This window comes from Chenopodium album, chromosome 19 (assembly GCF_948465745.1).
Source record: "Chenopodium album chromosome 19, dcCheAlbu1.1, whole genome shotgun sequence".
Classification (NCBI taxonomy): domain Eukaryota; kingdom Viridiplantae; phylum Streptophyta; class Magnoliopsida; order Caryophyllales; family Amaranthaceae; genus Chenopodium; species Chenopodium album.
In genome coordinates, this window is record NC_137852.1 from 41,807,104 (window position 1) to 41,820,323 (window position 13,220).

General features: G+C 30.8%; 2 protein-coding genes across 2 annotated transcripts; both read left to right on the top strand.

The window, feature by feature from the left end:
• Nucleotides 1–5,740: 5,740 nt before the first annotated feature.
• LOC145594415 (UPF0481 protein At3g47200-like) lies at nt 5,741–6,706 on the top strand. The gene has a single exon (XM_081650727.1). It carries the CDS (start codon nt 5,741–5,743, stop codon nt 6,704–6,706), a length of 966 nt encoding a protein of 321 aa, XP_081506853.1.
• A 2,132-nt stretch (nt 6,707–8,838) lies between these two features.
• LOC145595852 (UPF0481 protein At3g47200-like) lies at nt 8,839–11,108 on the top strand. Its single transcript, XM_081652286.1, has 2 exons — nt 8,839–8,963; nt 9,685–11,108. Exon 2 carries the CDS (start codon nt 9,685–9,687, stop codon nt 10,711–10,713), a length of 1,029 nt encoding a protein of 342 aa, XP_081508412.1. The 5' UTR covers nt 8,839–8,963; the 3' UTR covers nt 10,714–11,108.
• Nucleotides 11,109–13,220: the final 2,112 nt, after the last annotated feature.

A 13,220-nucleotide genomic window follows, 5' to 3' on the forward strand; every position in this document is an offset into this window, starting at 1 on the left:
GCCAAGTGAGCCTAATCATCAAGGTTACGGCGGACTATAGGTGGTATCACCACTTTCTAACGGAGTTGAATGCTACTTGTAATGATGTTAAGATTGGTGTTACGGCTGGGGTTATGTTGGGTGATTCTAGGCCTTGCCATGTCTATTGGAGCATCATATACCTAAAAAAGGATTTGTTGTATTTTTTGTTTCCAATTTTGGTTCTTAATGCATTGATAGTCTTGTATTGGTGGCTAGGATGAATGATTGTTACAATTATAGCGTACTCGTGCTAATGCACATAATATATTATTTATGAAAGAAAACAACACAAATTGAAATGTTGGTAGTTATTGAAGTCTCTTGAGACAAAATATAGGAGTTTATTAGTGGAATAGATAGTTAATGATACCTAATTAAAAATGTATTTGTTGTGTGTGTTTTTTTTTTTTTCTTTTTTCCCATTTTTGTTTCTTACTGCTTTGATATACTCTTGTGTTGGTGGCCAGCCAGGTTGAATAATTATTATTGTAACTATAGTTTACTCGTGCTAAATACGGGATATGTTATTTACATAAAACAAAATAAAGTGAAATGTTGTTAGGTATTGAAGTCTCTTGAGAAAATAAAAAAATTAAGAATTTAGTGGGATAAGTAGTTATTGTTATTGGTTTAAAAAAAAGGACTTTTTGTGAAAAACTACCTTTTAAACTTTAGATTTTGCGAAAAACTACCCTAAAAACTAAATGTTGTAATTAACTACCTTATAAAGTATAAAATGTTGTAATTGACTACCTTTCACCGGAATGACACATTTGACTTTTATTTCCCGACATTGACAATGTCACGTGACCCTTAAATGACTTAATTCCCCCTTTTTTCCCCAAATTTTTCCGCTTTACACCAATTCAGCCCATATAATTATCAAAGGGATTGCAAATAAGCAATATAAAATATTATTAATCGTATTGTTAAGGGAAAGAGTTGGTGTAAAGTGGGAAAATTTGGGGGAAAGTGGGAGGAACTAAGTCATTAAAGGCTCATGTGACCCTCACATGACATGGTCAACGTCGGAAAATAAAAGTCAAATGTGTTTTCCGGTGGGAGGTAGTCAATTATAACATTTTATACTTTATAAGGTAGTTAATTACAACATTTTGTTTTTAGGGTAGTTTTTCGCAAAATCCGAAGTTTAAAAGATAGTTTTTCGCAAAAAATCCTAAAAAAAAAAAAAATACTCTTCCTATTGTCATACGATTTATGGATGGAATATATCTCTTAGACATATAAGTGGACTCTCTGTCTCTTCATTATGAGCACATCTCAAGCCTGTATTTAACATGATATATATTAGAGTCATCAGGTCCGCAAATAGGGACCTTTAATTTAATGGCTTGACTAAATGAGTACATCGGACAACTTATCCTATTATTTGTAAGGGGAAGCTAGTGAAAAAATGCACGCTAAGGAGCCTACTTCTCCTATTGTATGTCATAGGATTATAAGATGAAATCCTAGACTTGTAAAGTGATATCTCTCTAGATGAAAGACGGTAGGACGAGGCTAAGGCCTATAGTTTTCACATCATCTCTTAAGATTTTAAGATATAGGGAATATATTAATAACTTGAATGGATTATAGAAGTATTTTAAAATCTTCCAATTGTGGAAAAGAATACTAGTTTATTCTTTAATTCATATCGTTGCTATTTTATTCTTTATTCATATCGTTGCATTTACTTTATCATATTCTTTTGCTTTGTTTGAACATTACTACTTTTGATTGTAAATGTAAAACCACATTGTCAAGAGTCAAGATGAAGCTGCAAGCAATATAAAAAGAAATCCAGTCCAAGGCAAATATTTACTACACATTATAACATAAAATAATTTTAAAACTTACTTCATATTATTTTTCATTCAAAGTTTATTTTATTTCAAATCTCTTCGGGGTACCTTGCAAGTCGCAGTGTACGTGCTCAATCCAATTGTTGCAGCTCGCTTCTTCACGGTTAACCGTAAGTCCCTACATTTGTTTTTCATATATCTTAAATATGGAGTATTTTAATATATTGTCTTCCTTTTTATTAAGAAATTAATATGAATATTAGATAAGCTTTCAATTTTTGATTTACTTTATAGTTTGTCATATTTAGTTTTCCCCCCATAATATACTCCCTATAATTGAAGGAGCTGAGAATTGCTCTTATATCTCCCTTATATAGTTATACTAGTTTAAGGTCCCGTGCAATGCACGGTTTTACTTAATCAAATTATGAATTACAATGTTAATATAACATGAATATATTTATGTATAAAAAAAAAATTAAAACAAATACTTGAATTTCTTTTCAAAAAAAAAAAAACTTGAATTAATATTATATTGTTATCAAAAGTTATTGATTAATAAACATTAAAAAAAACACTCAAATTTAATGGTTATACTGTTTATATGAGAATAAAATTTATGTTAATTATAACCCGTGCAATGTAATTATATACCCCGTATTTCCCTATTTTGCCGGCATGTTTTGACCGGCACAATATTTTATAGCATACTATAACCGGAAAAATGTTTTATACAAATTAATTGACTTAACTTTTACGACAATTAATAATCAAGGTTTTTTAATTTTTGTTTTATATTTATGTTTATAGTTATTGAATTGTAGTGTTATAACTATAAATAAATCAAAAAATTTATAGTAAAAGCTAAAGTGTCTAATCCTGGTTGGAGCAAAAAAAACTTTCAAGGAAAAAATACATTGTAGAATGATACGAAGTACGGGATTAGTACATTATTCTAATTTAATATATTACCTTATATGTTTGTTTATTATAGAAAAATACCTATTATAAAAAATTATAAAAAATATGCATATAGAATACATTTTGAATATAATTGCCAAATTGAAGGTTAAATATTATAGGTTATATAAATTGATATTAATGAAGATTTTGTACAAAAAGAAAAAATAAAAAGGGAAAGAAAAAAGTGGCGGGAAAATTTTTAATTAGAACATGACAAGTGTCATGTCAGATTCGCCTTTAGTATTATGTAATTGATTGGTTCTTTTTCTTAACAAGGTATTAATTTAACTTAATTACTTAAATTATTTTAGTTGAGCTGTTCAAATAATAAATATATGAGAGGGGAGATTATAATAGCAGAGTACTACGTTTACATTAATTTGTATTAAATCCATTGAAAAACATATGTACTAATGTACTATAAAGGCATATAGCAACATATGTATACATTATATATATATAGCAAAACTAAGAAAAAGTTAAGAACATCCATGATCCCATGATCATTAATCCAATACTACTTTTTGACTCTACTTATACAAACTTATAACTTAGGATAACATATTCCTTTATATTAAGAGTTAACTAACCACTAATAAATTAAAGCAAATATTCCAACACACAGTACGTACAATTAATAGTTTAAGGCATGCTCTCATTGAAGCTAAATTATTTTCATCGACTAAAATTGATTGTCATCAATTCATTGTTATTTAATTTATTATTGTTCTTTAAAGTATTTATTTAACTAAATTGAAATTTTTGTAAAAAAATAAATCTAACTTTCTTTTGTTGAAATAACTATTTTACTAATTTAATTATATTTTTATTAAATACTCTCCCTATTTCATAATTTTCTTGTTTTGATTTTGTACATTATCAAAGCATTACTTTATTAGCTGCATATTAGTAAAAAATACGACAATTAAATATTGATAAGCTATTCATTTAAATGAATTAAGTAAAACCCAATATGGTTACATTATGCTCTTATATTGAGAGAATGAGAGCTATATAAAAGACTTTCTCATCTTATTATAAAAAAATAAGCTTTTAAATGGAAAGCAAAAACGAAGGGCAGACTATAATTTATTATTGGGGAAAAAAAATATGGCCTTAGTCCCACCAATTTTTTTTTTTTTTTTAAATCAACCCCCAAACTTAAAATTAGGGCTTGTTTGGCATTTTTTTGTTTTCAGTTTTAAGTTTTTTTTTTTTTTTTTTTTTTTTTTTTTTTTAAAAAAAAAAAAACAAAAATGGGAAACAGGAAAGAGGTTTTTTCAATTTTCTATTTTCAGTTTTTAAATTATCATGATTTTAATAAGTTTGACTTATTTTTAATTTATTAGATGACATATATAATATGATTTTAAAAAAACAAAAAACTAAAAAACATAATACCACAATAATGGCAAACAGACCCTAAAGTTATTAATTTTTAGTTGAGTTAAATTGAATTTGATGAAAGATTGAAAAGTATTAGAACTATAAGGTGAAGCATATGTTATCATAGCTAATTAGATATGCTTCATAAGTTGGGGATTGGAAAAGTCTACTCCATGTATTGATTACGTTCAATACTTATTGATAAGTATATATATAGTGCTATGGAATAAAATTATTTGAATAAAGTAGACATATACTTACATTATACAATTAATACAGATGGAAAACAAGACTCTACAAATTGAAATAACAGAGCAAGATGAAAACAACGGGGTGCTATTAACTTCAATGCATAAGGAGTTGGACTCCTTGAATGTTTGCTTTAACAAATATTGGTGCATTTATAAAGTTCCTGAATATATGTTGAAGGGGCATGAATATTTTTATCAGCCTTTATTGATATCAATTGGTCCAGTATTCTATAAAGATCCAAAACTAGAACCCATGCAAAAGGTTAAATGGATTTACTTGAATAGCTTCCTTCAACATCCCAAGAATGCTTGTCAAAACTTAAATCCTTACATTGAATATGTAAGGGGTAAGGATGAGGAAATCCGCAGATGTTATCAGCAAGAATTTAAGCTCTCTAACGACGAGTTTGTTAAAATCATAGTGCTTGATGCTGCATTCCTGGTCTACTTATTCTTGATCAAAAATTTTCCCAATGAGTTTGATGAACCTTTAGTTGGGGATAATTTAATAGGGGGGCGCCCCAGTTTCTCTTCTTGATAAACAAGAAGTGTTTCTCTAGTGGCAAATGTGTAATAAAAACGCCTAGGGAATTGAAAACAAATGGTTTTTAAATCAAAATAAATGCTGACTATGACTTCCACTGAAGCAAGTCACGTGGACTACTGAAGAGGACGATGGACGGTAACGTTAACGGCGTTCCATTACAGCTTTGTCTTCACCTCACAAGCACCTCCGCCGACAACAAGTACCTCCACCTACACCATCACCTCCCTCTTTCGTCCCCACCGACACCATCATCTTCCTCTTTCGTCTACACCGAGGACAACCACCATTATCGGTGGCAAACATAGGCGGCTTCGCCGCCAAAATCAAACGAAAAACCCAATAAGAAAGGGTAAAATTTATGGCATGGTCAACCCCAAAGGGTAAGGGTGACCGTCCTCCATTGAAGCTGTCATTGAGCTTGAATTCCTCCATTGAAGCCGTCATCGAGTTCGAATTTCTCGTTTTAAACTCAATTTCCTCCATTGAAGCTTACTCCTACTGTTGGCCGTTCTTTCAATTGATCGACACCTCTAATTGGTCTAGCTCCCGCTTTCGACAATTTATTGCCGAAGGTGGGAACTAGATTCTGGGTACTTGGTCACGACAGAGGTGAAGTGCAAAAGGGGTTGAATTGCAAAAGGGGGTGAGTTGAAAAGGGGGTAACGTTAGGTTCACTCCGTCAACTAATAATTCCAAATTTACCCTTATGAGAAACGCTTCTTGTTTATCAAGAAGAGAAACTTGGAATTACCCATTTAATAGCACAAATGTATGAAGCGAATCATGATTTATTTCAGTTGGAGAACCAAATTCCTTATTTTGTTCTCAAGGGATTCTTTGACATAGCATTTGGTAACATCTACGAACCTAATACTCTTATTCATGCTACTATGAAATTCATAATACAGTTTGCTAGTATTGACATCCCTGGTTTAAAGGCTATGAATAGTATTATTGAAGGTAATAAAATTACAAATGAAACAAACATTCAACATTTGCTAGATCTCCGAAGGATGTGTTGTGGCCTTACTATGAGCACACCATTGCGCAACCAACCAAATACAAATCCAACAACCGATTCAAATTCATACGTACACAAGCTGCTGTCTTTGATCTATCCGTCATCAATATGTAACAGGCTGTGTAAGCGTCATCTCAAGACGAAAACTGATGATGTGCATTTTACTGGCCGTCTTTGTTACACTGCCAAGCAACTATTTGACGCGGGAGTCACATTTGTGGCAGGTGATACTGACAATCCACTTGATGCTACATTTGCTAACGGGAAACTCACCATTTCAAAATTAATTATACAAGATGACACAGAATCTCACCTGCGGAACTTGGTTTATTTTGAACAGTGCCATTATTTGATAGATAATTACTTCAGTGATTATATTATCTTCCTTGATCGACTGATAAACACCGTGGAAGACTTGCAAGTGTTAGTTAAATATAAAATTGTGTATAATGATCTAGGAAGTGATGATGATGTTGTAAAGCTTTTCAACAATATTACCAAAAATGTGCTTGAAAGACGCAACCCCGAGAATAATTACTTTGATGTCAGCAATGCTCTGAATTACTACGCTTCAACCCGTAGGCATCAATGGATGGCTATTTTGAGGAGCAAATACTTCAATCATCCATGGACAGTTTTGTCAGTGATCGCTGCAATCATACTTTTTGTGCTTACTCTTTTACAGACTATTGCAGCTTACATCTACAAGTAGTCCAACTCCCAATGCTGAATGTTTTGAAGATTCTTGCCATGTATGCTACTGCAATTTCTATTCACGGTGTTGAGTTTTTTTTTTTTTTTAAACAAAAAAAGATGCAAGCTTGCAACTAACCTAGCTACTATAATATGTAAATATGATATTAGATCGTGATTGTAACTTAATGTTGTACTTTAATTTGTTGTTGCTAATAATCTATTAATGTTATATGCCTTCAATTCGGATTTTAGTGACATATGATATTGTTTACTTCATTTTATTAGTTTAACATGTTTAGACATACCAAGTTGCAACCTTTCTTTTTTGAGACACAATATCTGACTAATTAGAGTTTTACATGATTTTTTTCTTTTTTCTTTTTTACACTAGACTCTAGCTATAAACATTGAGTTTAGTTCAAAATAGCGGTGACATGACGATGGTGAGGAAGGTGGCACTACTGTCTGCTGGTGATATTTAGGAAAAAAGGAAAGTCATTTGGTCAATGCTAGAGAGGTGAGTTAATGGTGAAAATCTGGCGTATAGTCTTTTAGAACAATTTTTAAATTTTGATGGTACTTTCGTACAACATTTTTTTTTTATTAGCTAGTTTCTTTAAAAAGAAATAAAATGAAAAAAATAAAATAAAAAACCTAAAATTACTTACATATTTTTGGTACAATAGTGATGACTTAAGAAAATAATTGTCAAGGAACGGTTTCTCACAGCAAGGTTAAGCTAATTAATGACACAATTAAGGGAAAGCTTGAGTACTTGATTGATTAATTGAAACTTAAACGATTACAAAGGATAGTCAATGGCTTGAGACCATCAATCTCATCATCTCATGGTAGCTTTAGGCTACTCAAGGGTTTTCTTACTCAATTTCTGGATACCCTTCCTAAAGATAATTCTACTTACTTATACTCAAGCTAACTTAACAAGACAATACTCCTACATGTGAACATTATTCACGAAAATAGCAAAACATTAATAAAGCAAAGAAGAAACTTGCTGCTTGTTTTCCTTAAGCTCTTCTTAATTAGCCTTGTCCTCATCTTCTTTGTTGTAGAGACCACTCTTGCTGTCTCTGTCATTGACTCCTCTTGCATCTCCTTTTGCTGACTTTCTCCTTGATGACCGTTGCTCTTCTTTTGTGCTTTGGAGCTCCTGGTGTAGACCTTGATGGGCTGACCCGTACCCGTACCCTCAAGTGGATCCATGACAATAATCACCCTATCATGTCTTCTAACAAAACTTCAAAAGTGCACTTGTATGACTCAAGTAAATGCAGATGGAAAAAATATCAATGTAAAACAAGCTCAGATCATTGTCTTCTGTTACGAGTTTACCACTATTTTGCATCTAATGGTGCCTGAATTTGTGCAGAAGGATAAACAATAATGCTATCTATCAGCCTCTACATATCTCAATTGGTCATGTCTACTATAATAATTTAAGGATCCAAAACTTGAAGACATGCAACATGCAAGAGATAAAATGGATTCACTTGAATATAACACTAATAACACTTTACATAGACACTGTAAGAAAAAGGGAAAATGAAATTCGGAGTGTTACCAACATAAAGAAAGACTTTCTAGTGACGAATTCATTGAAATGATAATGCATTCATTATTTACTATTTCATGCAGTCTTAATCAGCTTCCCTTTTTCATACAGACAACTAATGCAACGAACATATGGGTTATATATGCCGCTGAAGTAAAGATTGGACTCATCATGAGCTGGGCCACAACGCTTCTTTACTAGACACACCAACATAAAAGGATAAGAGGCCCAAATATATCATATCCTGTCAACAAATACTATACAGTACCTTAATTAGCTTCTACATGTGCCTTCTCACAATCTTAACCACAAAAAGAGCAACTTCTAGTAACATTTCATGAGAGAATATATTTAACTTGAATTGATTACATAAGTATATTTAAATCTTCCAATTGTGGTAAAGAATACTATTTTATTCTTTAATATCGTTACATTTACTACATTTATTTGTATTTGCTTTGTAAAAGAAAAGAACATTACTTTTCATTGTATGAAACAATAATAATGTGAAGCTGAAGATAGAAAAGCTCTATATAAAGAAATCCAGTCCAAGGCAAAGAACTGCACATGCAATATAGTAGTAGTATTAAAATTTACTAAATGTTTTCATTCTAAAATATTATTTTTAATTTAATCCCTTCGGGCTGCCTTGGGAGGCACGGTGTTCAATCCAATTGTTGCAACTGCTTTAAAATTTGCTGTAAGTGCCTACACTTGTTTAATTTTTCATATACTTGTATTGAGCTAATTATAAAATATTGTCTTACTTTTCACTTTTTTACATTAAAAATTACTTGCTCCCTAAATTTTTTTGGTGCAATAGTAACTACTAGTCTACTACTAATATTTATATTTACACGATTTGTGTTTAATATAAAGTACGGATAATATGTACGAGTATATGATAAACATTTTAAATAATATGTAGGACATAAAGTAAGTACATTTGAAGTATTATAAGTGAATACTAAACTTTTGAAGAATTGATTTACTTCCTCCATTTTAGATTAATTGTAATAATTCATTGTTGTTGCTAATCCTTGCTATAGAAATTACCACCTACAATATTTATTTATTTATTATATATAAATATTTTTTACCATCTATTATTTGTAAAACATTAAATTATTCCACCAAATTATCCAAACCCTCTTATTTGACTTCATTATATTAAAATAAGTAAATAAATAAATAAAATAAAATAAAATAAAGTTTCAATTGTCATGCCAGATGTGGACGATGTAGTACATCAAATTGTCAAAATAAAATAAAAAAAAATAAAAAATAAAAAAAATAAAAAATGATTTAAAAAAAAATAAGCATCGTACCCTATCTGTACCCTATCATGTGGGATTTACTATCATGTGTCTTATAATAACCAGAAATTTAATATTGCACTTGAATTACTTATGTAAATGCAGATGGAAATCAGAGAAGAGCAATCAGAAATAACAATGTCGGATCAAACTAGTAGTGTGGAAAAATCAATACGAAACAACCTCAGTTCAGTGCCTTCTTTTACCACTGATAAATGTTACATCTATAAGGTGCCTAAATATGTTCGGAAGGAAAAAGAAGAATGCTATTGGCCTTTAACCGTCTCAATTGGTCCCGTCCATTATAAAGATCCAAAACTAGAAGACATGCAAGAGGTAAAATGGATTTACTTGAAATACTTCCTAGAATATAACACTAATAACAGCTACGAATTTTACATAGAAACTATAAGAAAAAGGGAAAAAGAAATTCGTGAGTGTTACCAACACAAAATAAGTCTTTCTAGTGATGACTTCATTGAAATGATACTGCTCGATGTTGCATTCATTATTTACACTTTTAGGGAGTGTTATTATAGTCATGACATAGCACCTCTGGAGGATTGGCAAAAGTTTCTATGTGTTTTGTCGAGCAGGGATTTACTTCTCATGGAAAATCAGCTTCCTTTTTTCATACTCGAAGATCTGTATCTAGAAGCATTCGGAACGAATGATGTTTCCTTTAAGGATGTTACTCATAGATACATGGCCAATTTTGATATGATCTTTGGGGACGGCATTGTCAATACTAAGGAAGTTATTGACAGAATGAGAAAAAACAGATTTTTGCACATCAACAATCTTATTGACTTCGTACTGATCTGTTACTCACCTTCAGATGAACTTGTCAAAAATAAGAAGGAAAATTTTCGTTCTAATTTGCCAAAATCTATGATTACAATCAAGGACTTACACGCAGCAGGGGTCAAATTTGTGGCAAGTGATGATGGTGAGAGTAAGAATCCACTGGAAATCAAATTTAACAAGAATAATGGGGTGTTACTATTTCCCAAAATTCAGTTCAATAATTACACAGAATCTTTCCTACGTAACGTCTTATATTATGACCAATGTCACAATATTGGTGATGATGACTTCAATGATTATATCTACTTCCTTAAAACATTGATATAAACCGTAGAAGACGCTGAAATATTAGCGCAAAGTGGTGTTATCATTGATAGGGAACTCAATAATAAAAGTGTGGTTGATGTCCTCAACAAAATCGACCCAACTTACTACACCTGGAAATTTAATTACGGGGAAATACAAAGAGATTTGGTTGAATATGCTAACATACCCAAGAATCGATGGAAGGCGATTTTGAAGAGGGATTATTTCCAACATCCATGGGCTATAATATCTGTTATTTTCGCAGGCATAATGTTTATTCTTACTGTGTTACAGACTATTTCTGGTTTCATCAAAGACAAGTTTTTATAATGTAAAAAGCTTTTGTATTTTGTTTACTAATATACTTTCTCCACACCGAAATTATGTTTCGGTTTTATAAAAACTTATCATCATTGTCGAAAACTAAGATAATTCTGTCAAAAAAAAAAAAAAAAAAAAAAAGAAAACTAAGATAATTACTCGTCAAATTAATATATATTGGACAAAAATATTGGGGAAATCGGAACATGACATAAAACTCAATCTCATAAAAGTTTACCCATACATACGGGCTATGCCCAGGCTATTTGATTAATTTTGCAACAATTTAATTTTTGCACATTAATTTATATATATACTTACTTCGACTACACTTCACTACTTCACTAACATTAATAAGTCTTAATTTGTATACATTTTAGGTCAGTGCATATCGATTCCCACTTCTAACATTAATTATTTGCTTAAGTTGTGTGTGTGTGTGTGTGTTTTTTTTTTTTTTGATGAATTATAGGTAAGTTAGATGTAAATGGATTATGGTTGGCTAATCTTGAAATAATAACCAAAGAGTATGAATTAGCTATCTCGCTCAAGGACCTCAATTCATGTCTTCAACTTAAAATTGAGATAAAATGAAGCAAATAAAAACGTTAATATATAAAAGACTTGACGAATATTAGTCTCGTACACTTTTTTAATATAGCTTTGATTTACAAATTATATTGTTATGTTGTAATTCAATTTTAATTGTATGAAAATAAAGAATACTCAAAAGTTTTCCAACGATATATTATACGCGTCAAACAAAATTCTAAATTTCAAATTATAGTCGATCTTGACAAGTTATGCGCGCAGTAGAGGGGGAACATCAGTGAAGGAAATTGGCACGTCCAATGCCTTATGGAGGCACACTTGTGCTTGGACGGTTTATCCCGTTTTGTTGATTTCCTTATTTATCAAACCTCCTAGCTTTATTATAAAAACTCATCGGCTTTATTATTTCATGAGTCATTTGATTTTTTTTTTATTTTTTTTTATTTTTTTTTTATTTTTTTTTTTGAGGGAAAAGAGGTGCTTAATTAATAGTTAAGGGGATAAAAGAGTTTACAAAAGACTGTTTCCTTTCCCATGGAAGGGCACAAAAGTACATCCTGTGGATTCCCATCCCGCAAGAGATTAGCATAATAATTAACATTTAAGGTCCCTCTTGATGCATCTTTTGCCACGATGTCAGCCACCATATTTTCCCCTTCTCTTTCCATAGAACAACTTGAGTCATTTGATTGATGTTTGATTTATGTATTTAAACTAATAAACTCTCAATAAATTGTTTATGTGTTCATTCTTAATTGATAGTGCATGCTTATGTTAATACTAGATTAGAGATTATGGGTATTGTTATTATTCCTATGTCTTGATCACAACGAGGTACCTTTGGTAATTTATAGGGCGTATCTTTCCTTGTGGACATGTATTTGATTAGTTGCAGTAGGAATTTATCTTATATTGATTATACTAGCGGTGATACTTAATTTGAGATGTTTAATTATTTGATTTGTTTTTATTATTTTGATATCAACCTTTTATATATACTTGATTGACTGAACTAGTTATAATTCATAATATCCCAATACTAATACTACCTTTTCTGTGGAATCGATAATCCTAACTTACTATACTACTTCCTATGTTTTTTTTATAGTTGCAACAGTTCGACTTTTACACTATTCACGTATTTCACTTTGACTAGCTTTAACGATTTATACTTAAGTAAAAATATAGTCATGTCGGATCTTGTTAAATTCCTATCAATTTATACAATTTTAATATCAACTGTTTATAAATTTTACTTATTGGTAATTAATTTAAAGATATAAAAGATTGAAAACATGTATGGGCAAGCGTGAAAAAAGAAGTGTTGCAACTATAAAAAAAACAGAGGAAGTACATATTAGGAAGAGTAGTTAGGTTTTATAATTTTTGTTGGGTATGCAACCAAATATCAAACATTAATGAAAGTAGATTATGTAAGTAGTGCAAAAAGTCATAATGTTGTATTTAAAAAAACGGAAAAAGTACACTTCCTAGTAGGGTTGTTCAAAGTTCATTGTGATTGCACCAAATCAGTAGTTTACGGTTTGGCTTGGTGCAATTAGTTCCAAAAATTTTAAGACTAAGGGCCTGTTCTCATACGATTATTTTCAGTTCAGTTCAGTTCAGTTTAGCTCCTAATTTTCTTCTCTTATAAA

Coding starts and splice junctions, on each gene's coding strand:
- LOC145594415 (XM_081650727.1), top strand. CDS start 5,741: ATGTATGAAGCGAATCATGATTTATTTCAGTTGGAGAACCAAATTCCT.
- LOC145595852 (XM_081652286.1), top strand. CDS start 9,685: ATGGAAATCAGAGAAGAGCAATCAGAAATAACAATGTCGGATCAAACT.